The sequence below is a fragment of the Rhipicephalus sanguineus genome, chromosome 6 (genome assembly GCF_013339695.2).
Source record: "Rhipicephalus sanguineus isolate Rsan-2018 chromosome 6, BIME_Rsan_1.4, whole genome shotgun sequence".
NCBI lineage: Eukaryota > Metazoa > Arthropoda > Arachnida > Ixodida > Ixodidae > Rhipicephalus > Rhipicephalus sanguineus.
The window spans coordinates 15,321,710-15,344,367 of NC_051181.1; the positions used below are offsets into that span (position 1 = coordinate 15,321,710).

Genomic DNA, 22,658 nt, shown 5'->3' on the forward strand with positions numbered 1-22,658 from the left:
AGACAGAATTCGGCTTTTAGTTAACGCGCACGCTGCGAATTTTTTATTGTTCAACAACGCACAGGAAAAATCTCCCACCGGCACCACCTTGGAGGTCAAGATCTGGTACTATCGTTACGACTGGTTACGCACTACGACTACGACAACTACGAGGGACGAACGGGTGCCGCCTTAAGGAGCTTCGCCCCTAAAATTCTAACCGCTTACCAACCGGAGCCTTCCGCGTCATCGGGCGGTAGCGTTTCGTCCGGGCCCTCGGAGCCAACCTCGCGTTGCGTGGGGCTCAGCGACGCACTTTCAATTTACAATGGCGTGTCCAGATGTTGGGCACATGTTGGGCACTGCTACGTTGCAAGATCTCGCGCTCAAGGTTTGTTAGATCACCGAAACTCGTGTGCACTAACTACACGACAAACCATGGGACCATCTGCTAGGCGACGCACGGGGTTCGTCGTAGCTATATGGTTGCAACGCCGTCAAAAAGAGCGGTGGCAAGACTGTGTGAAAGCCACCATGAGGCGAAACTTCCGGAGTGTCTATAAGAGGTGCGCGGTGATTGGAAACGGCCTTTGACGTCAGCGGGGGAGTGAAATGCAAAAGGGAACGTTTCTTGTCGTTGTCGGAGTTCTGAACTTTGAAGACTAATAAAATGACTTTTCGTGTACCAATTTTCGTAATTCTTTTTGCGTTCGTCTCGGCGTTCATTACTACATGCATTCCAGTGCTAAACAAGAGAGTCGCAAAAGCGTCGCAGAGCCCCTTAAAGAAGGGAAAAGACACGGTGTGCGCTCTCGAGTAATGGGGTAAAGTACGCCTGGTCATGCATGCACTACCACGCTGCGCTTCGGCAACACAGGAGCCAGAGGTTTGTAGCTCGAGCCGCGAACACGAGCAGACGTTCGACGTCCCGCTGGCCTTTGTCTCGATCCACCAAGGCGCGACATTAACCCGTCGACATCCTTGCCTTTCTGCAGCGCTTACTACAGCAGTTTTATTAGCCGGTGCTATTTAATTCGGAGCAGTCGGCGACGAAACACCGTTGGTGCATGTGGAAGCTGCACAACTCCGATAACGAGCCGTCACAGGCTAACACGAAGCGAAACGCAAAGAATGCAACTGCGTCTATGGCGACTCCCTGATGCTAGCGCGGCAAGTGTTTTTCGCCGGTATCGAGACGCTTTAACCATGGCCTCCAAGATTGCAGCCTTGGAGGCCATCCTTCAACCGCGTCGTCGTCGAATTGTTCTCTGTGGGCGCTGGTTAGTGTCATGCCACATTACTTCACTGCAGCTATCGCAGGCGACGGCAGCGCACCACCAACAGAGAGGACGGTGCGAGAGAGAATGTGTGAGAGATATAAAGCGCGCTTGTGGAGTAGCTTGCATCTCTCTTGTTCGCCGGTCGCTTATCGTCGCGGACCAAAGGTCGCTGGTTCGATTACCGGCGGGGGAAATTTTTCTTAGTTTTTTTTCTCATTCGTTAGCTCCCATTTCATCAACGTCATATCCATGACGGAAATACGTCACTAAAGTCCTGGTGGATGCCGGCATAAAACACTTTCGTGTTAAAAAGCACGATTATGATTATGAAACGGCGCAACGAAAAGACACGCAGCATATACGGTGAAGATGACACGAAGACAAGCTCCGGCGCTTGTCTTCGTGTTATCTTCATCGTGTATGTTGCGTGTCCTTTCGTTGCGCCGTTTCATAATCATGATCCCTTACCAACTCGTCCAACTATCAGTGCTACTATAGTCGGTGACAGCCTAAGAATAAATATAAGCTCCGCCCACGAGGCCGCATTGTTCATATTTTGTATGCCACCGTGCCATAAACGAAGTAGTTCCTAAACAATGGCAATAATTTTCACGCATATAAACATTATCTTGCAATACTGCACTGATATTGAAATACAGAGAGGAAAGCTAGATAAAATAAATTGTGAAGGCACGGAGTTCAGCTTCAGCATAACAATATATATGTGTTGTTTAAATCGCACCCAACCCCCCCCCCCCACCCCCGCTGCGTTCATCTCGGAGTCTGTGCGAAGAAGTAACATATATCTCAAAGGTGATGGTTCTGAGCAGTACCTATTATGGTATCAAAACAAAGAATGCCAGATTTAGCATAAAACTTAAAATAAATGAATCGTTATTTTACGGTTTCACAGAACAAAACAGGGACATTAATCACATTTCATAAGGTCGTTTGTAATATTTTTGCGAAACTTTCGCCGCCAGTTTGCTTCACTGTCTGCTGTAACTATAGTAACTATGGCAACTGTGACTCAAAGCGAAGTATGGCGAAGTGGTGCGAGATTGCCTTTGTGAATTTCGACTCTTGTGTTACCGTATATACCGCATTTGCGTCTCTAGTCGCCGTGCTTGTTATCGTGTTTGCGGAAAACGCCAACGCTTCATTTGAAGTCTTGTTTCAACAAAATAAAAGCGTGTAGCACACATGGCGTTTAACTGTGGGGGCCATTGCATGTGTTGCCGTTACGTTCACGCCAAGGAGATGTACGCAGCTAAATTGGTATTGAATAAAAGCTTTACGTGGGATTGTTTCTCGCTTCGACAACTTGCACTGGCACTGCCATTACCCCTTAAGCCCTTGAACGTTTAAGTTTTTTAATTAATTTATTATTTGTTTATTACATACCTCCGTCGCCCCAGTGGCTATTACAGGAGAGGGGCCCACTTTTGCTAGAAGAGGGGCCCCTACCTTCTATATATGTGTGTTGTATGTGCGAAGATATATATATATATATATATATCAGGCCCGTAGGCAGGAATTTTTTTCGGGGGGGGGGGGGGCCCACTTGCTGAAAGCCTTGAGTTTTTGACAAAACACCTATATTTATTATTGATTTTTGGTAAAAACACATACTTCACCAAAATTTCGGGGGGGGGGGGGCGGCCGTTCCCCTAGGCCCCCTGGCTAAGGGCCTGATTATATATATATATATATATATATATATATATATACGTACATTGTGAAGAGGCTCGTTGCCGTAAGACAAATAGGAAAAGGATACATGCTTCTCGACAGACAGTTTATTTGTCAACGTTTCGATCGGAGGCCTATCTTTATCACGGCAAAATTTACGAGGCTTCGATGTGCTTTTATAGCACCGTCCTCTGTGCAGATAGATCGAGGAAAAAATAATTAAAAAATGTAGAAATGAAAAAATCAGTAGCCAAAACACCGCACGTATACACTCGGACATAGAAAAAACACGTGTATATAGGTGTTTATATAGATAATCTCGGTGGAGACAATCAGTAAGTACATTCCCTTCGTACATTGTCAAGCCCCACCACTCCGGCTCCCCTCTCCTCATTTGTACGTGAAGTATAGTGAGGGGGGAGGCTTCCTAAGGGATGAACGCCTATAAAAAAAGGGTTTATGCACTATAAGCTTCACGAGTTTGACATAAACAAATTATCACTGCGTAATACAAGCACACAATACTGAAATGCTAAAAAACACACGTAGACAAAAACAAGAATTCCAAATATTTATTTATTTATTTATTTATTTATTTATTTATTTATCTATTTATTTATTTATTTATTTATTTACATATACTGCCGTCTCATTGCGGGACATTGCAGGGGTGGGTACAGAATTCGCTCGGAAATCAGGCATAACATAAAACAAATTAGCATACAAATGAACGCTAAACTGCGTGATTTAACAAGCATATAAAAAGAGCAAGTTATACAAATGCGCGTATAACAAATCAACATTGCATCAAATAACACTTGTTAGATGGTAGAAAAAAGGCACAAATATAATAGAAGCGCGCCACACATTTAGAACTCGAGAGGCACATGCTGATGAATACTTTCTGCAAATTGTGCGGCAGGTAACTGGCGAAGTGCGCCGTCAAGACCATTCCAGAGTTCGACTGTGGATGGGAAAAATGAGTATTTAAACTATTTAAGCGTGGGCGGAATGGGACAAGATTAAGGGGCTGATAGCTTCGAGTAGCACGAGTAGGACGCTTCACAAATGAAACAGGGGCCGCGATAACCGAAGATTCATGTACAATCTTATGTAGAGTGACAAGCCGTTCACACGTGCGTCGGTGTGCTAGTGTTTCAAGCGATAAGTTATGTGCATGCAATGAAGGAGAAAAGTGGCGATCGTATCTGCTATATATAAACCTTATGGCTTTCCTTTGCAAAGATTCCAACTTGGCTTCGTCAAAAGAGAAGTATGGGGACCAGACAACCGACGCGTACTCCAAGATTGGCCTGATTAGGGTTTTATATGCAGTTAATTTGCAGTCCTTAGTAGCACCCTTCAACGTACGGTTTAAGTAGAATAGTTTACGAAGGGCTTTCGAGTGAATGCGGTCTATGTGTTTCTGCCATTTCAAATTGTGCGTGAAAGTCACCCCAAGGTACTTAAACTCATCTACGTGTGTAATGTTAGTTCCACTGTAACCATAAGGAAAGCGTAATGGCTTAAACTTATTGGAGAAAGTCATGGAGACTGTCTTCGTTAGATTAGTAGATAGCTGCCAGGAATCGCTCCAGGTACAGAACCTAGTAAAAACCTCATTTATTAGGAACTGGTCAGCACTCTTGGAAATTACAGAATATAGAACGCAGTCATCTGCATAGGCACGTAGTTTAACTGGCGTGTTTTGAGTGACCTTCACGACGTCGTTAATATAAATGACAAATAAAAGCGGACCCAATACAGAGCCTTGGGGGACACCGTATTTAACTTCAACTGTATTGGACTTTGCTTTGTTAAAAGAAACATACTGATGTCTGCGATGCAGGTAATCAGCGATCCAAGAAATCAGTGCGTCATTTTGTATTACCTCACGAAGCTTGAGAAGAAGTTTTCTGTGACAGACCGAGTCAAAAGCTTTGGCGTAATCTATAAATATAGCATCCAGCTGACCTTGATCGTTAAGTACCGAAGCAATGTCATGCGAAAACTCGACGAGTTGCGTGACTGTCGAGTAGCCCGGTCGAAAACCGTGCTGGCAGGACGAGATCACATTATTCTCAGTTAAATACTTAGCAATGTGTTTGTGTACAATGTGTTCTAGTAACTTACATGTGGTAGATAACAATGAAATTGGCCTGTAGTTAGAAATTATTTGTTTGTTGCCGGACTTAAAGGCTGGGATGACATTAGCTGTCTTCCATATGCAAGGAACGGTAGACGTCTCTAGTGACTTCCTAAAGATGATTGTTAAGTAGCGAGCATTCCACTCAGAGTAACGTTTAAGAAATATGTTAGGGATGTCGTCAGGACCACTGCTTTTGGTTGTGTTAACATTCAACAATAGGTTATGTACACCTTCATAAGTAATAACAATGTCGGGCAGTGCTGGGAGGGATGGAGGGTTAAAAGGTGGAGTGGAGCCATCATCATCGACGAAAACAGATTGAAAGAAGTGATTGAACGCCTCAGAGATGCAGGAAGGCTCAGAAGAGGGGGTGCCATCAATAAGGAATGACGAAGTACTAGAGTCTTTAGGATTGATTGTTTTCCAGAACCTCGAGGGGTTATCTTTGAAAACAGTTGATAGGGTGACGTTATAGTAGAAGTGTTTCGCCTCATACATTTTGGCTTTTAGTGTGGTCTTTAGTGAGTTTAGAAGACTGACTAAGGAATGGTCTTTGTGGCAGCGTTTACGAACACGTTTAACACGGCGCAAGAGGTGAATTATTTCCCGATTGTACCAAGGATGACGTCCGTTGCGTTTCACACATTTCATAGGAACATAACCAGCGATACAGTTGCGAACAATACCATGAAACATGTTGACCAGATAGTCAACGTCACATTGGGAACTACGAAGCAAAAAATTGTCGTACGTAGAAGCAAGCGCGTTCACTATAGTCGCAGTCATCCGCATTGGCAAAGTTTGGTACGTACTTATACACCGGGTTTTTAGCTTCACATATAACATTCACACTAGCAATCACCGCCTTGTGATCTGACAAGCCTTCAATGACGTAGCACTGGTGTTCATTACGGGCAAGCTCGTCGTTTACAAAAACAAGGTCTAAGACAGAATTCTCGCGAGTTGGGTGGCTAACAAGTTGGGTCAAACCGAAATATAAGCACATCTCGATAATTGATTCACAAAGCTGTCTATCAAGACCAGTTGACTTGAGTGATTGCCAGTCAATATGCGGGAGATTAAAATCACCACCTAATACCAGTTTCCCTTTGTGTAGCCTGTGCTGTGCTATGTAATTTCTTACATGGTCAAAAATGTCAGTATTCATATCAGGGGGGCAGTAAATTGTGCCTATCGCAAGAGTTAAAGTTCCGACCATGATTTTGCACCATAGCGACTCAGTACCTGGCAGGTCGGGCAGGAGGAAGAAATCAATGCCTTTCTTTATAAAAATCGCTACGCCACCCCCACGACCGCCAGTTCTGTCCTTTCTTAGTACACTGTAATTTTTAGGCAAAAATTCACTGTCTAATATTGCGTCGTGTAACCAAGTTTCCGTCACGCAGATTAGAATCGGATTGTGCGATTCAACGAGACAGTTGAAGTCTACGACCTTATTAACCAGACTTCTTGCGTTGACATTAAAGACGGTGAGCTGCTGATAAGGAGGCAGTCATACAGTGCGTTGTGATCCAGAGGCCTTCAGAATACGGCATTTCGAATCATCCCATTTGTAGCGAACGTTATCAATAACCAAGATATCAAAACGAAGCTGAGCTGATTTCGCGCCGTTTCTTAAGTCGGCCGAATGCTGCCATAGATTTCTGCGCAGGAGGCGGACACGGGCCGAGAAATCCTCGTTTATGAATATGTTAGTGTTCGTGAGTTTCCGAGAATTTTTCAGTATTTCTAGTTTAAGCCTGTAGTCAAGCAATTTTATTATGACAGGACGTCCTTTGTCCTGCCTTCGAGCGCCGAGTCTATGGCAGCGCTCTATAGCGTCGCAGTGAACACCCAGTTTATCTGACAATAGGCTTGTGACAGAGGCTAGTAGAGTGTCCGGGGTTTCATGTGGCGGTTCAAGGAGGCCATGGATGACCAAGTTATTCCTTCTTGACCTGTTCTCCAGGTCGTCGTTTTTCATATCTAATTTCTCTATCGTGCTCTTTAGGGTATCTACGGTCTGCTCGAGTTCATGCAGGCGCTGAGCTGCGTTTTTGCTGCTGGTGGCAAGAGACTCTAATTTGGTCAAGCGGTCGTCGAATGGTGAAACCTTCGCAGATAGGGCAGCTATGTCTTGACCAATGCGAGCCTGCCCAGCTAACAGTTCAGTTAACAATTTTTCGGCGTTTGGCCCGGGGTTCAACTCAGTATCACCCGCAACAAACAACAGTTTTCTCAAAGAGTGTAAAAAACGTAGTAGCAAAGACAGGGAACGGCCAGGGTCCGGCAGCAATATAAGGAAGCGATCATCACTTCTACAACATTTGTAGTCATAAGCATTGCCTACCTGCAAGACGAAAAAGACGTAACTGCAGCAACCGAATGCCATGCCGCTGCCGGACCCACTGAAGAGCAGAGCGCTTGTGCAGGGTCTTTTAAACTGTGGCAGGAGAGTCAAGGTTCCGGTTGAGCCAGGAAGGGCGCAGGGGCACCAACTTGACGAGGGCGGGAGGCCGGGGCGTAATGCAGACGGGCACTTGAAGCATAGCAGCGATGTACACAGGGGTCCACGGTTAAAGGGAACATGGGAGCGTGTGGCGGCAGCTCGGCGCCACCGCCGGCCAGCGGCTGCAACGAGATTCGCGCAGACGCAGTGAGCACCGTGCCCGGTGCTCTTTCATCGCGTCAACGGTTCGCTTCGCGACGATTCGCAGCGCGGAAGCAGACGGCAGGAGACAACGAAAGAGCACGAGTGACAGTGCGCACTGCGCCTGCGCGAAACTCGTTGCAGCCGCTGGCCCTCGGTGGCGCCGAGCTGCCGCCACACGCTCCGATGTTCCCTTTAACAGTGGACCCCTGTGTACACGTGTCCATGGGTGCGCGTGAAGAGCAATGAAAACCAGGTGATGAACTGCGCAGGCGCCAGACAGGTCCGTCATCTCCGACGAAATTGCGACCATCGAAAATAGCGGCGATCTGCAAGACGCAGCAACCGAATGCAGCAACTGCAGCAACCGAATGCCATGCCGCTGCCGGATATGATATCGTGAAGTATGATGCAACGTCAATAAAAACAAAAAGTAAAAATCGGCAGATCCCACGCAGTGTGGGAATCGATGTAATGCGAAGCAGCCAGCAAACAGCTGCATACACCATCTTGTTTGTCATTGAGGCTAATGAAGTCATTCATGTCGTGACATCTAGCTCGCCATATATCGCGAGATTCACATACATGCATCGCGTACAATTTGGTATATGCCATGCTAATGAAACATATTCTGCTACATATATAAGATGCGTGACCTGCTATTTATGTTCGGCACTCCTGTCATGCCATACCAGTTAACAAAATGGCCGCGAGTGCACCATAAGCGTGGCGTCTAAATCATACCTACATGACATGCATGTCATAATTTTTGTGTTACTACCTGTTGTTTATGTTCGCCACACAGACGTCGCGCAATACCAATTTTGGTCTATATCAAGCCAGCGAAACGGCCGCCAGCGCACCATGAGCGTGGCACGTAAGTCATGCTGTACATGGCATACGTGTTATGATTTTCATGTTAACTCCTGTTATTTGTGTTCGAAACAGTCACGTCGCGCAATACCAATTTTGGTTTATATCAAACTAGCGAAACGGCCGCCAGTGCACCATGAGCATGGCACGCAATTCATACTGTGCATGACGTGTGTCATGATTTTCATGTTACCACCTGTTATTTGTGTTCGTCACAGTCACGTCACGCGATACCAATTTTGGTATATATCAAGATAGCGAAACGGCCGCGAGCGCACCATGAGCTTGGCATGTGAATCATGCTGTACATGACATGCGTGTCATGATTTTCATGTCACCCCGTTATTTGTGTTCGTCACACAGTCTCGTCCCGAGATACCAATTTTGGTGTATACCAAGCTAGCGAAACGGCCGCCGGCGCACCATGAGCGTGGCACGTAAGTCATGCTGTGCATGACATGCGTGTCATGATTTTCATGTTACACCTGTTATTTGTCTTCGTCACACAGTTACGTCGCGCGATACCAATTTTGGTGTATATCAAGCTAGCGAAACGGCCGCCTGCGCACCATGAGCGTGGCACGTAAGTCATGCTGTGCCTGACATTCGTGTCATGATTTTCATGTTACCACCTGTTATTTGTGTTCCTTACACAGTCACGTCGCGCGATACCAGTTTTGGTATATATCAAGCTAGTGAAACGGCCGCCAGCGCACCATGAGCGTGGCACGTAAGTCATGCTGTACATGACATGCGTGTCTTGATTTGCACGTTAGGACCTGTCACTTATGTTCGCCATACACTGTTGTCACGCCATACCAAATTTGGCATATAGCAAACTAACGAAACGGCCGCAAGAGCACCAAGACAGTGGCATGTAAATCATGTCGTTCATGACATGGATATCATGATTTTCATCTTATGACCCGTCACTTATGTTCGCATAAAGTCATGTTTCGCCATAGTAGTTTTGGTGTAGATCCTATTAACGAAACGGCCAGGAGAGCACGAAGTCGTACGCGGCTAGATAGATAGATAGATAGATAGATAGATAGATAGATAGATAGATAGATAGATAGATAGATAGATAGATAGATAGATAGATAGATAGATAGATAGATAGATAGATAGATAGATAGATAGATAGATAGATAGATAGATAGATAGATAGATAGATACGCTCAAAGTCGCAGAAGTTCGCTAAGAAATGCTTCGCATTTAAAAGCTTTTTTTTCACTGGATAATAGTTCTAGCGGCGTCACTTCAGTTATGATCACGATCCATGCAATCGACGTGTCACAGCGAGCGCGTCATTTCACGGTTTGTAGACAACGATTACCTTGCACGGCGTTTCTCATTGCAAGGCATTCGGGCATCCAGCGCGATTCTTACGCGACGGGCACTTCAACCTAGTACATCATTCTGGGCTGGTAGAACTGAATTCCGTTAAGACGACGCAACTGCGCCAATAGGCACACGTCACATAATCACACACGCACGAGATGACCACAATTATCTTCTTAAAATGCACACACCACTAAATATTCTCCACACCTCGTTTGTTTACTTTCGCATTGTGTTGCGCTAAGGGGTTATGTTGGTCGCTTTCTTTCTTTCACTCTTCGTCCGCACATACGTCACTTTAGGCGCACAGCAATATCACAATAATCACCATGATTCCCACCTTGCGAACTCCAAGTAACACAAACACACACACGCGCACATGTGGCAACGCTAATGCCATGGCTTTCGCGGGCGGTAAATCGTACACAGACGCGCACATTTCGACTTTTCACCTCACTGCACATGAGTGAACGCGACGACAATCGCCGATGTGAAGACCCTCAGGGGATTTGCTTGGTGTATCCGAGCGATGGACGGAACACACGCCGTGTTGCAACTTGACGCTGCCGAAACGACGGAACGCGCTACAGCGTTGTAAAACACTCCGAGCTGCTGCCGCTTCGGTGCGCTTCAAACGCGGCACAGTCACAAGCTTCTACTGCATCGGATGACGACCGGCGAGGATGATGCTGGGTACGTGCTGATAGCAGTAGGAAATAGCTTCTTCTGGAAGAAACAAACACCGCAGGAAATTCGAATTGACGGATCTCGGTCTCTGTGCAGCAGTACCTCGCCTCTCGTTAGAGTGCTAGAATAGGGGGAGTGTCCAAAGCGCCGGCTCCCGCGTGGGCCTTTTGCGGTGAACTCCCGCGCCGCGCCGCTGCTGCGCCGGACCCGTTAAAGTTTAGGACCCGTGGGCTTTCCGCGCTCGGGCAGCGCGCGGAAAGCGACGGGCGTCTGCTACGCGCTGTAGTTTTTTGCGCTGAGATTCCACACAGGGCACTTGAAGTCTACTTAACTTTTATAATGCGGTGCGGAATGGAGCTTTTTCATTTTTAAGCGTTGTGTTAGTGCTGGGGCAACAACAAAATGCAAAAAATCATTTGTCAAGTGGCATCAGCGTGGCCTAGTTCCGGTCACAGAGTTCGAGAACGTTGGTGCGTGCGTAAAAACGCGCAAAACGGACACGCACAAGCAAAGAACGAAAAAAACTTATTCGCACGAGTAATCGGGCAATAGCATCACGCATGCAAGAATTAAGAGTAATAAAAAAAACTAAATTACACGCGGAGTCAGCTGAGATACTTACGCGCAGTGACCGCTTCACACTACGAGCTTTTTCATCATGGTTGCCAGTGGTTTGCTAGCCATCTGCACACCGCTCTATTCGACAATTCATTAGCCTCCACTATAGAACTTTATTATGGACAGAGCACACCGAGAAGACGCAAGGGAAACAAAAAAAAGAGTAGAGATGGCCATACGACCGCAATGCCGTTGGCTTATTTTAGGGGCGAAGCTCCTTATAGCGGCACCCGTTCGTCCCTCGTAGCGTAGTATGTAACCAGTCTTACGCTTTGACCTGCAAGGTGGTGCCGGTGGGAGATTTTTCCTGTGCGTTGTTGAACAATAAAAAATTCGCAGCGTTAGCTAAAAGCCGACTTCTTCTGTCTCTCATTCCCATTAGCAGCCATTCTTTACCTCCAAGGTAGTGCCTGGTGAGATTTCTCCTGTGCGTGATTAAACAATAAAAATTTTGTTCAAAACGCCGTTGATTGATGAAATAAACCAACAAAAGACGCCAGATGTTTTGTAAAAGCAAAACGAAAGAACGCCAGATGTTTCTAAAGCAAAACGAAAAGACGCCAGCTGCTTAACGAAAGACGCCAGATGTTTTCTAAGCAATGGTTTTCTAAACAATGAAAATTCACAGCGTACATGTAAAATTAAAGTGCGCTGCAAGTCGTCATAACTCATCGAACCTTTAGTATAAACGCGCCCGATCTAACGTCGGTGATGATGTACTGGGCAGAATTCACGGAAGATTCACGGTTTACCGATGAACCTCCGCAGCTTCGCCCACTCATCGTCATTCACTCCGTGGATATGCAGTTTTTTGCTTCAAAGGTAGCGCACAACAGGGCTCATGCACCGTGCGCAAACATTTGAAAAGAAAAGCAATGCCAGGTAAACTAACCTTATTCCACATGTTTATGCATAAATGTGCAATATAAAAAATGCTTTACAAATATTCAGATATCATGAAATAAAGTTACAAATACCCCCATTTTGCTGTACGAGTTAAATAGCTGTCTGAACGCAAATGCGGTAAGAAATTGACAAAGAGCAGTGTAATATCTCAATCACTTCAGAAAATTGTTCAAATGCAGAGATCCCTTATGTGCCTAGTGTGAAGAAATGCAACATGCGATATAATATATATATATATATATATATATATATGTATATATATATATGTGTGTGTGTGTATATATATATATATATATATATATATATATATATATACACACAGAGAGAGAGAGAGAGAGGTATATAATATTGACTAGATGTTTCGGAGCCAGCTGTGGTCACTCATGCGTCGGTCTTACAGTTTGTATCCACAGGAATCGCTGAACGTCACTATGAAACGTTCGCGCGAGATGCGTGCATTTCATGCCTTCACCATACGAATGAAAACAGTTTCAAGCAACTCATTCTCAACTTCAGATATGTTCACGGTTCTCGGCGGTTAGCGTTCGCCCGGTTCAGAGACTTACAAAAGATGTGGACGAATAGTTACATAAAATACAATTGTTTCCGGGGCAATTGAGTGTGCATCAACAGGGCACCCGAACGCAATTTCCCGCTTTTTCCTGATGATCTCAATATAGCGTACACCACAATTTCGTGCTGAAGCTCCGTACTTAAAGAGCGTGTCTGGTCATCTGTTGAATAAATATAAAGGGATGACCAGACGGGTAAAGCAAGCCTCTTTTGTCCCGCAGATGCGTGCATTCAGCTGCTCTGAGCTAAGAATCACGTTTGTTTTCGGGCGATCGCTCGTAACATGAAGTGAGCCATACACGATATTGCTCTGTTATCGTTTCATTTACTTTCATTTGTCTTGTTTTTTTTTTTTAACTCATGACTCATCAAACACGGAAATTGACCATCGGCGTCCAGCGTCGCCAACACGAGTGATGCAAAAAATCATCATGACGTCACCATGAAATCATGAAATCACCATGACGTCACAGATCGACAAAACTCGTGACGTCACTATGACGCCATTCAACGTGACGTCATATGAGGACGTCATCACATGACATGGTCGCTTTGCATTGCCTCCGTGATTGGCGGCCAATTACGCAGGCAATGTAAAAGCAGGCGAGGTGCAGAAAGCTTGCAATGCCTTCGATCCTGTGGGCACTCCGAAACCACGTTATGTGCAGAAAGCTTTCGGAGAGGGGCGGAGGAGGATCAATGCATCAACTGACGAAAATGAAGAAGATGGCTTTCGCTTTCGAGTCGTCTCAGGCGAATTGCGTCTCAGGCGAATTACCGTGTCTTTTTTTCTCATGCAATTTTTTTTGCATACATTTTACCTGTGCGGTCAGTTCTTCAGAATGTATGGGTAAGTCTTCCATGTTGGCATCGATACTGGTGACCACCACGTTTTTTATCACCTGACGGAAAGAAATCGTCAGACCACACATCGTCAGAATTCTTTCTGGCTAAAGAAAGCAGGTTTCCGCGCCACACACCATAATATTATTGTTAGTCGTTACGCAATTGGCAAGCATATGTCAAGTTAGTGATTCCATGACCTATCGGTCGTGTTAGGCATGCATTCATTCGTGCCTCTCCGTGCCAATTTTCGTATACCAAGTGAACGAGACGTGAGTTACGCAAGTAATTTTTTACTTTTGGTACCGCGGCCACGCCGACTGACACATTGGGCTTCGCATGAAATGACTTGGAACAGGAAAGCGCGGGAGGCAGCCTTGTAAAACAAATTGAATGCTCGAAATAAAAGATAGGATGTGAAGGGTCCAAACGCGTTAGCATGAGCTAGCTACTACGTGCGTATCTGCTAAGTCCTCATGGTTATCTCCAATTTATTCTCTCCTGCAGCGAGTTTACGTTCGTCATTCCACACGAAAGTAAGTTAAGCGCCTTCTCTCACGATGAGGTGCGCGCGGGATGCGTTCCTCAAACAGCCGCGGAAGTGTGAACCAATGCGGTGACAAACCAGCTGAAAGGATATATACAAAATCCCCGTTTCACAACACACGAACGCACAAACGCACAAACGCGCTCTCTGTGTGACGAGTCGCTACAGTATTATGTTGCAGTGACGCTGTATTAAATACTGCCCAAATTTCCGCAATTTTAGCTAATAGCGGCCAAAAAAATTGGGGGACCCTTAAGCTTCGCCTTTAAGAGTTGAATGCAGTAGCGAAATCCGGCCCCTAGTGCGCACTTCAACCACTAAGTGCATACTTATTAATGTGTATTCTTACACACACACGCACACAGACACACACACGCGAGCGCGCGAGAATGGTACATACAGGTTTTTGATCTAAAGCAAGAGTCGCATGGCGTCCAAGATACACGCCGCGCGCTTGCCATCTCGGAGGCCATGAAGAGTCTCACAATGCCTCACAGATGGCAGCACATTATCTAGCGTTTGCTGCTGTTTGCTTGATCTAAACGTTGGCTTGATCAACGCCTCCTCTGGAAAGGCGGCATTAGCTTGATATGTTTTCCGCTAGATGGACATAGTTGTCCATTTTTAGAGGTGTTTCAAAGTTCGTGTGTGTTTTTAGCGGCGATGGCTGCACTATCCCGGCCTTTTTCGACGTAGTCTGATGGCCTCCCAAATCCGCCTACAAATCGCCGAATGGGCTCGTTTTCGTCATGACACCTGTCGAACACAATGCGTTAAGGAGACTCCTTCCACTACATGGCATTTATGTAGTGTTTGTTTTCCATAGCAGCTGCAAGTAACATCGTCGCTTTGTGGTAGAACACCTGCTTGCCACGCGAACGGCCCGGGTTCGATCCTCAATGGGACCGGAAATTTTATTCTTAATTTTATTTGCTTCTTTCTCGATTTTTTCGTTCACGGACGATTTTTTGCTCACAACCAACGGTCCCGACGCCGACGGCGGAATTTCTGCGACACGAGCTCTCTAACGCTATCGCGTTAATATCAGGCGCGTAGCAGATGCTCGCCGCTCTGACTCGGCTTCCGCCGCGGAGAAAGCCCACGGGTCCTAGAATCACTGTATATGCTAGCTTTAGGTAGCAGAGTAGCGCATAGGTCCGGCTAGCAACCACAGCTATGCGGTGAAGTCGCACTCCATTTTTGCAGGCGACATGCCTACCGCGTCGCCGATAAACATGTCTGGCGTGTCGAAGGACGGCGATAAACATTGGCTGTCGATAACTAGTGTTAATTGAGTGAGCTGCAGCGTCGGCGTCGAGAAATACAAAAATTGGCCCGAGCGTCAGCTTCTCCGCAATGCATGGTTGCTACCGGCGTTGGAAAACAGATGCGCAACTCTGCTACCTAAAGGTAGCATATACCATAGAGTTTCCTACAATACTTACTAGAGGGAACTCTGGCGCTAGTGTCTATGGGAGCTGCAACGCATGACGCTTCAGCCAGCATGGGAATGATGGGTAGTACACATATTTGCCTAGTCTTCGTTCTTTCGGCTCCGTTTGGCTCCGCGTTGGCTGTATCCGCTTTGTCGCAAAACAAAGTTGAGCAAGAGTCAGAAGTTACACTTCACCGCTTTAACCTTTTTAGGCTCACCAATTGAAATATGGTCACGAAGTTCACAACGATCCATTCTGTTATCCGAAAGAAAACCAAAGCACAGCAATAAACAAAGCCACAAGTGCGTTCGAAGTCCGCAAGTACGAAGACTAGGCAAATTTGTGTACTACCCATCATTCCCAGTGGTGTCTGAACGATCGCAGCGCCAGAGTCCCCTCTAGTTAATTTTAGGAAACTCTATGGCATATACAGTAACTCTAACGGGTCCGGCACGGCAGCGCCGCGGAGCGGAAGTTCACTGCAAAAGGCCCTCGCTCCTCCCATGTATTCGCACGGCGCTTTGGACACTTCCCGTATTCTAGGTCACTCTACAACTCTACTCTCGTCGCGAACGGCGCCATGTTGCATTTTTCATTGGTTCGTCTTAACTGTTACGTCATGGTAAAGAGCGGCCGTAGTTGGACGCGCATAATACAAATGGACTGCGGTACAGTTTACATCTTATTCTTAGCTTGTCACCGACTATAAAAACACGCTTATTTACATAGTTACACGGGTTTTAGAAAATAGCGCAGGGCCGCATCTTCACATACTAGAGAACAAACTGCATAGAAGAGAAGACGGGGCCATCGAATGCCAGAGAGAGAGAGCCCAGCGCACACGCGACGCTCTCTTCAAATACCGGTTCGGGCAGGTGCTTCTCGCCAAGCGTTCTTGTGCGACGCTGACGGGTATGGCAGGTGACAGGCTCGCTGATAAGCGTAGGGAGCCTTCATGTGTGCGCGCCCCCTCCGTTTTTTAGGGTGATGTCAGCCTTTGACCCACCACTTGCCGCCGCCCGCCAAAACACAATGTTGCCAGTCCAGGTTTCCATGGCACCGGGACGACGCGAGCGCCATGTTGGTTCTCCCGGCCACTCGTTGCTGCTCCGTCGTACTGCACCGACTGCACGTTGGCGCGGTGTGCAAGCTGCTGTATGCGCTGCGTCTACCACATCGCTCTGGACCTAGCTTCTTCTGTGACACCATCCTCGCGCTAAGTGCTTCTACAAGAACCTTGGAGTGAGAATGCCAGGGTGCTGCGTGCCGCAATGCACAACCATCTGGAGACGGGGTGTGAGAATGTTCCGGTTCCCGACTTGTCCTAACCGACGGAAACGCTGGATTGCGCAAGTTAAGCGAGACTGCTGGGAGCCGACTGCTTCCTCCCGTATTTGTGAGGTGAGTACGTGTTGTACTGCGACTCGCGAGCGGATTGAGTTTATCACCGCATATTTCGTGAAATGATTTGCTTTGTGGTGTGACGAAAAGCAGTCCGTGCAAAGCGCGACTTCTCCTGGCTGCAGCTTAGCTCGGCTAGGCCTGGTTATGCCAACGAAAGCGTGTTTAATGGTTATGCTTGTTTATTCTCGTAGCCGAAGCGCAGTTTGCTAACCGAACGAAATGGCTACTTAAACGGGCCGTACTGCGTGCACTCGCTATCTTCTTTTCTTGAGTTTCCAAAGCCGTCGCCGCATTCGACGCGAGAAACGCCGTGCCCGTAAACCACCGACAGACGCTCGCGTTCGCGTGTTCCTTTGCTGGCAGATGTGCGCGCTCCTGCAACTTTCACCTCGGACGCTCATAGACAGACAAGCCGACGAACGCGTTCCCTGTAGAGTTACGGCTCGCGTGCCTTTCCAGTCCGGCCGTGGTAGAGTCTTGCACAACTGCAACGCAACAGCTAAATTTTGCGCGTCTTGCCACGGGGTATTTGTTCTTCGCTTCAAGGCCACGCAAAAATAACACATTACCTCGCTCAACTATGCCAGTAAAGATTATGTTTTAATAATATAGAATGCGACTGATTTACTTTTCGCGTTCGTCCGTCGTACGTCTGTCTGTCTGTCTGTCTGTCTGTCTGTCTGTCTGTCTGTCTGTCTGTCTGTCTGTCTGTCTGTCTGTCTGTCTGTCTGTCTGTCTGTCTGTCTGTCTGTCTGTCTGTCTGTCTGTCTGTCTGTCTGTCTGTCCTAAGTACTTCTGTTTCTGTGCACCAAGGATTCCGGTTTTTGCTTATAACTCAAATATGCCGCGTGGGAGAGTGTGGTGCAGCGTCGGAATTTTTTTGTCCTTTTTTTCATAAACTGCCACAACGATGATTTCATGTCGTGATATCAGTTTTATTTAGTGTTTTATAGACTACGTTTGTCTGTTTCGTGCCTTCTATGACTTTTCGCATTATTGCTTTGTTCGAGGCCCACTTCGAGGACACAAGCTTCGAGCAAAGGAGGCAGGACGGTTTGAAGAAACTAAGGCCAGATGCTATCCCGACGCTGTTTTGTTTTCGCCGTAAGTGAGCTCAGTTGAATGTGCTAGCTAAATTGTTTTGACTATTCATTGCTCGCGCATGCGTAAAATGCTTGCAAACTACGCTTGTGACTTTGTCAGCTTTGTCAAAAAGACTTACCTAAAGGCCAGAGTTTGAGTGCGATTTTTTTACAAACGCAATAATGGCTTAGTTCATCCAATAGTGAGTGGGAAATCTTAAATGTCACCTTTGTATTTGTCAGCAATAATACTAAAGTGGTTTTGTTATACTAAAGTGGTTTTGTTAACTCTTTCAGCTCTTCCAAAGCACAGATTGCCCCCAAAGAATCGGGATGCTGTATCAAACGTACCGCCTCGGCATCCAGATCTCTCAAGTGACAGAGTCGCCGGCGTACAACCCAAGACAGCCAGTGCTCAGGTATCAGAGGTGGCTCCAGTGCCGAATGTGATGTTTGCAGCAAGCAGTGTTGTGGAGCCAAACTGTGCCTCCGCAGATGTAGACACTGTTCAGCTAAGTCTACATTCTGGTGACACCCCAAGCAACGCCGCCGACAGTTCTGGTAGTGCTAGTCGTGCTTGTGAATCTTTGGCTGCTAACTCGGTTGATATTCCAGCTGACATGGGCGATGCTCGTGACTTACGTATTCATTGTGCATCATTGCCAATTGCACTTGTGAGCGCACCAGCGTCTGTTCCTACGACAGGAAAAGATACCAGAAATTGTCAAAGGACATCTCAGAAATTTCTTGTGTCATCTGTCCCTCTTGATAACGTTAAAAGTGGCAGTGCTGATAAGTCCTGCTGCACACGAGAATCGTTAGCCTCTGCGCATCAGTATTTTCACTTCAGTGACACTTATGTTCAGAATAGAACACAGATGTCTTGTCTTGAAGCTTCTCATAGCTTTGTACCAAGTGGGACACCCTCTCTTGAAAATGGTACTTCAACACTGAAAAATCAGCCTGAGTGTGGAGGAGTAGAAGCGCTATCCCCACACCTCTTCACAACTGGAAAAAGTGCAGCTGTAGGTACGACACTGATTCATCGAGAGAACGCGGAACTTCGAAAAAAAAAAACGCTGACCTGATGCGCAAGTACAAGAGCCTACAAAGACTACATGAGAAAGCAAAATCACAGCTCAAAGTACGAGGAAAAAACTGGCATCTGCTGAAAAAAAAATACGCGAATTAACTACTGCAAGCTTTCTGAACAATGACCAAGCAGCTGCTCTGGCGAGAAAGACTACGAAAGGATCAAAATGGTCTGAAAAGACTATCAGAGTAGCACTTCAGATTAAACAAGCATGTGGCACAACAGGATATGAACTACTGAGGTCGTTGTCGTATCCATTACCTTCGAACAGGACCCTCATTAGAAGACTTCAGAACATCCGCTTTTTGCCAGGCATTCTTCATGAGGTACTATACGTTTTAAAGCTCAAAAGTGAGACAATGCATGACATAGAAAAGGACTGCGTGTTCTTCATGGATGAGATGGAAATCAGCCAGGGTTTCGATCACGACCGCTCTCTAGACTGCCTTTTTGGGGGTACCACGCTGCCACAGTCAAATGTGCAAGTTGCCAACCATGCCCTTGTGTTCATGATCGGTGGGCTAAACACGAGGTGGAAGCAGGTCATAGCCTACCACTTCACTGGGCGATCAGTCGACGGGGCACTCCTGAAAGATCTTGTATTTCATTTAATTGAGCTCTGCTTTAATATCTCATTGCGAGTGCTTGTGGTAACCAGTGACATGGGATCAGCTAACCGGGCAGTATGGCGCCTACTGGGATTCTCCAGCAACAGACAATCAGAGACCGTGTGTTCTGTACCGCACCCGCACCTTGCAGACCAGATGTTGTTTTTTATGGCTGACCCAGCGCATGTTTTGAAAAACATTCGGGCCCAGCTGCTTCGTTCAGAAACATTTACACTAGGACAAGAAACCGTTAAGGAGCAAGAGCTTCCTGGAGAAATTGTCAGCGTTGATCACATTAAAGCAGTCCTAGAATTTGACTCTGACGATGACCTGAAGGTTGCGAACAAGTTGTCTGACATCCACATTGGCAGTGGGCACTTCACTAAGATGAAGGTGAATGTCGCCGTTCAAATGTTTCGCGAAGCTCCTCCTGCTATCAGATACCTGGTCAAACAAGGAAAGCTAAAGCCTGAAGCAGAGGCAACAGCTTGGTTCCTTGAATTAGTGAGCAAATGGTACACACTCATGTCATCACGGCACCTAGTGGTTGCTTTGAGCTATTTTGATCCCTCAAAACTTGAAGATGCAGTTAAAATCCTTCAAATGGCATGTACAACTTTCTGCCGTATCAACATGGGCAAAACTGCTCACTGGAAACCTTCCCAAGCCGGTCTCTTGATATCGACGACAGTTGTGCTGTGCCTGTCCGACGAACTGCTGAAGAAACGTGGCTACCGGTACCTGCTTACAGGTAGACTGATACAGGACTGTCTTGAAAATATTTTCTCTGTTGTAAGACTCAGGAAGCCCATCCCAAGTGCGTATGATGTGAAGTGTGCTCTAAAGATGATATGTGTCAGCCAATACTTGCACACGCCAACGTCATCTAGCTATAACGAGGATGACAGCTTGCACTTAGCTGACCTCCTGGACCCCAGTATCAAGGCACAAGTTGCGCAAGAAAGTGGGGAGAACGAGGAAGCAGAAGAGCTTGAAAACGTTCTTCTGTATGCAACCACTGCAGTAGAACGTGACATTCTTGCATATGTAGGAGGTTTTCTACTGAAGTCCATCTTGAAATTCATTGACGAGTGCAAGGACTGCTGGTAGGAAATGACGATACATACAGCACTCTCGTTAAGCTTAAAGAATACGCTCAGGGCGCTGGAGAGCTCATTCAGCCTAGCCGAGCTGTCATGGAAGTGCTCACTGAATGCGAAGAACACTTCAAGGCCTTTGCCGACGAAGACGGAATTTTGGCGCTAAAAACCCCATTCGCAAGCATTTTGAGTGCATTGCGCAGATCAGTAACTGTGCGACTGGAGAGCTGCGAAATCCATCGTGCACAGGTAGAAAAGTCGCTGCTGGAAAAGTATGTTAGGACAAGGCTAAAGATTCATCTTCGGCAAAAACAGGCACAAAGGGTGAATGGTCAGTCAAGTAAGACGTGTGCTGCAGTGAACCTTGAGTAGCAGCTTTTTAAAAGGCTCCAATCCAATTTAAAAATTACTGCTTATGAAAAGAACGCATTTCTGTGAGCATACTGTGTTGAATCTGTCTGTTACTGTGCAAATGAACATTCGTGTAACTAACTTCATTTGTTCTTTTTGATGAGCTGTCCTTGTCCAGGAAATGTGCACGCACCAATTGTTATATGTTTTATGTGTAATCAACCTTGGATTTTCGATGTAAATAAATATTCACTGAAACAAGCAACTTACCTTACGTATCATAACGTGAAGGCATATGTCGAATTCGCTAAAAAGGGGGGAAAGTTGAAACCACAATATGACATTTTACAAATTTTGTGTGCCTCTTTTTATGTAATGTTTTGCTTTGCTCTGATCTATCTTCGTGCACATTGCTGCTTGTTTCAATCGCTAAAGTTGTTATGTTGTTATCATTACTATTAAAACGTTCCTTGTTGCTCCCGTGTCTTTGTCTTCTGTCAAGCCTAATTTACTGGCTTCTTGGCTGAAGGGGGTGGGGGAGGGGTAGGTGCGATATGACTGAGTGCTCTCATTTTCGCCAGTGCTAAATACCTGTAAGGTCTCTAAGCAGTCCATTGTATAGATTTGCACGCAAGAAGTAAACTTCCTGCAGGGAATTTTATTACGCATAGAAGCAATATATAGGGTGTGACAAACAGGGTGCCGAAGTTATTTGGCGTGGAGAGAACATCGTGAACTACGCGATTGTTTCATCCGCCTTTCCCGTGGTCTCAGGCACCATCATAAAATATATCATGGACTCCTGCCCTGCACCAGAACACCTTTGAACTGCCTGCAGTGACAAGGTGACTTTTGCTTCAAGAATGCCGCGCAGACTTTTAGTTACGTTCACCGTCATATCAAGGTTCGCCGCATCGCAAATATAGGCCCCTATAAAATTGTCACCACTCGTCCGATGCGGTGGGTTCACTGCGAGAAACGAACTGTCTTCAAAGTATATTACACGAACTCGAGTCAACGAACACAGTCTTTCTATTCCAGAAAATGGCGAATAACCTCAGGGAACAACCCTCCCACTTTCAGAACTTGCTACGTAAAGAAACCACCCCATTCTTGTAAAAAACCACGCTACCTTCAATGTAAACTAGCGACCGCTGAGAACCAACATGGCGGCCCGCCATGTATAGCGGCCGCCAAAGCCCGTGGTAGGCAACTATGATCGAACTTGTCACCACCCTAAAAAACGGAGGGGGCGCGCACACATGAAGGCTCCCTAGATAAGCGTCCCTTGCAGCGCACTCGTAGGAAGTGTGGGGTGTCGCGTTCACCTAGGTGAGGTCTCTATGCAGGTCGGGTTTTGCAGGCCCGCTCATAACAGTGTGAATCTTTCAGGTATATTTCAGCATTTTGATAAAAGTAGGTTTTTCATAGATATCTATGCTG

General features: G+C 46.3%; 1 protein-coding gene and 1 pseudogene across 1 annotated transcript; both read left to right on the forward strand.

Annotated features, from left to right (window-relative positions):
• Positions 1-16,723: 16,723 nt before the first annotated feature.
• Positions 16,724-20,596, forward strand: LOC125758766 (peroxynitrite isomerase THAP4-like). Its single transcript, XM_049416438.1, has 6 exons — positions 16,724-16,978; positions 17,992-18,085; positions 18,361-18,624; positions 19,529-19,672; positions 20,456-20,515; positions 20,562-20,596. Exons 1-6 carry the CDS (start codon positions 16,826-16,828, stop codon positions 20,594-20,596), a joined length of 750 nt encoding a protein of 249 aa, XP_049272395.1. The 5' UTR covers positions 16,724-16,825.
• Positions 20,455-21,374, forward strand: LOC125758923 (uncharacterized; annotated as a pseudogene).
• Positions 21,375-22,658: the final 1,284 nt, after the last annotated feature.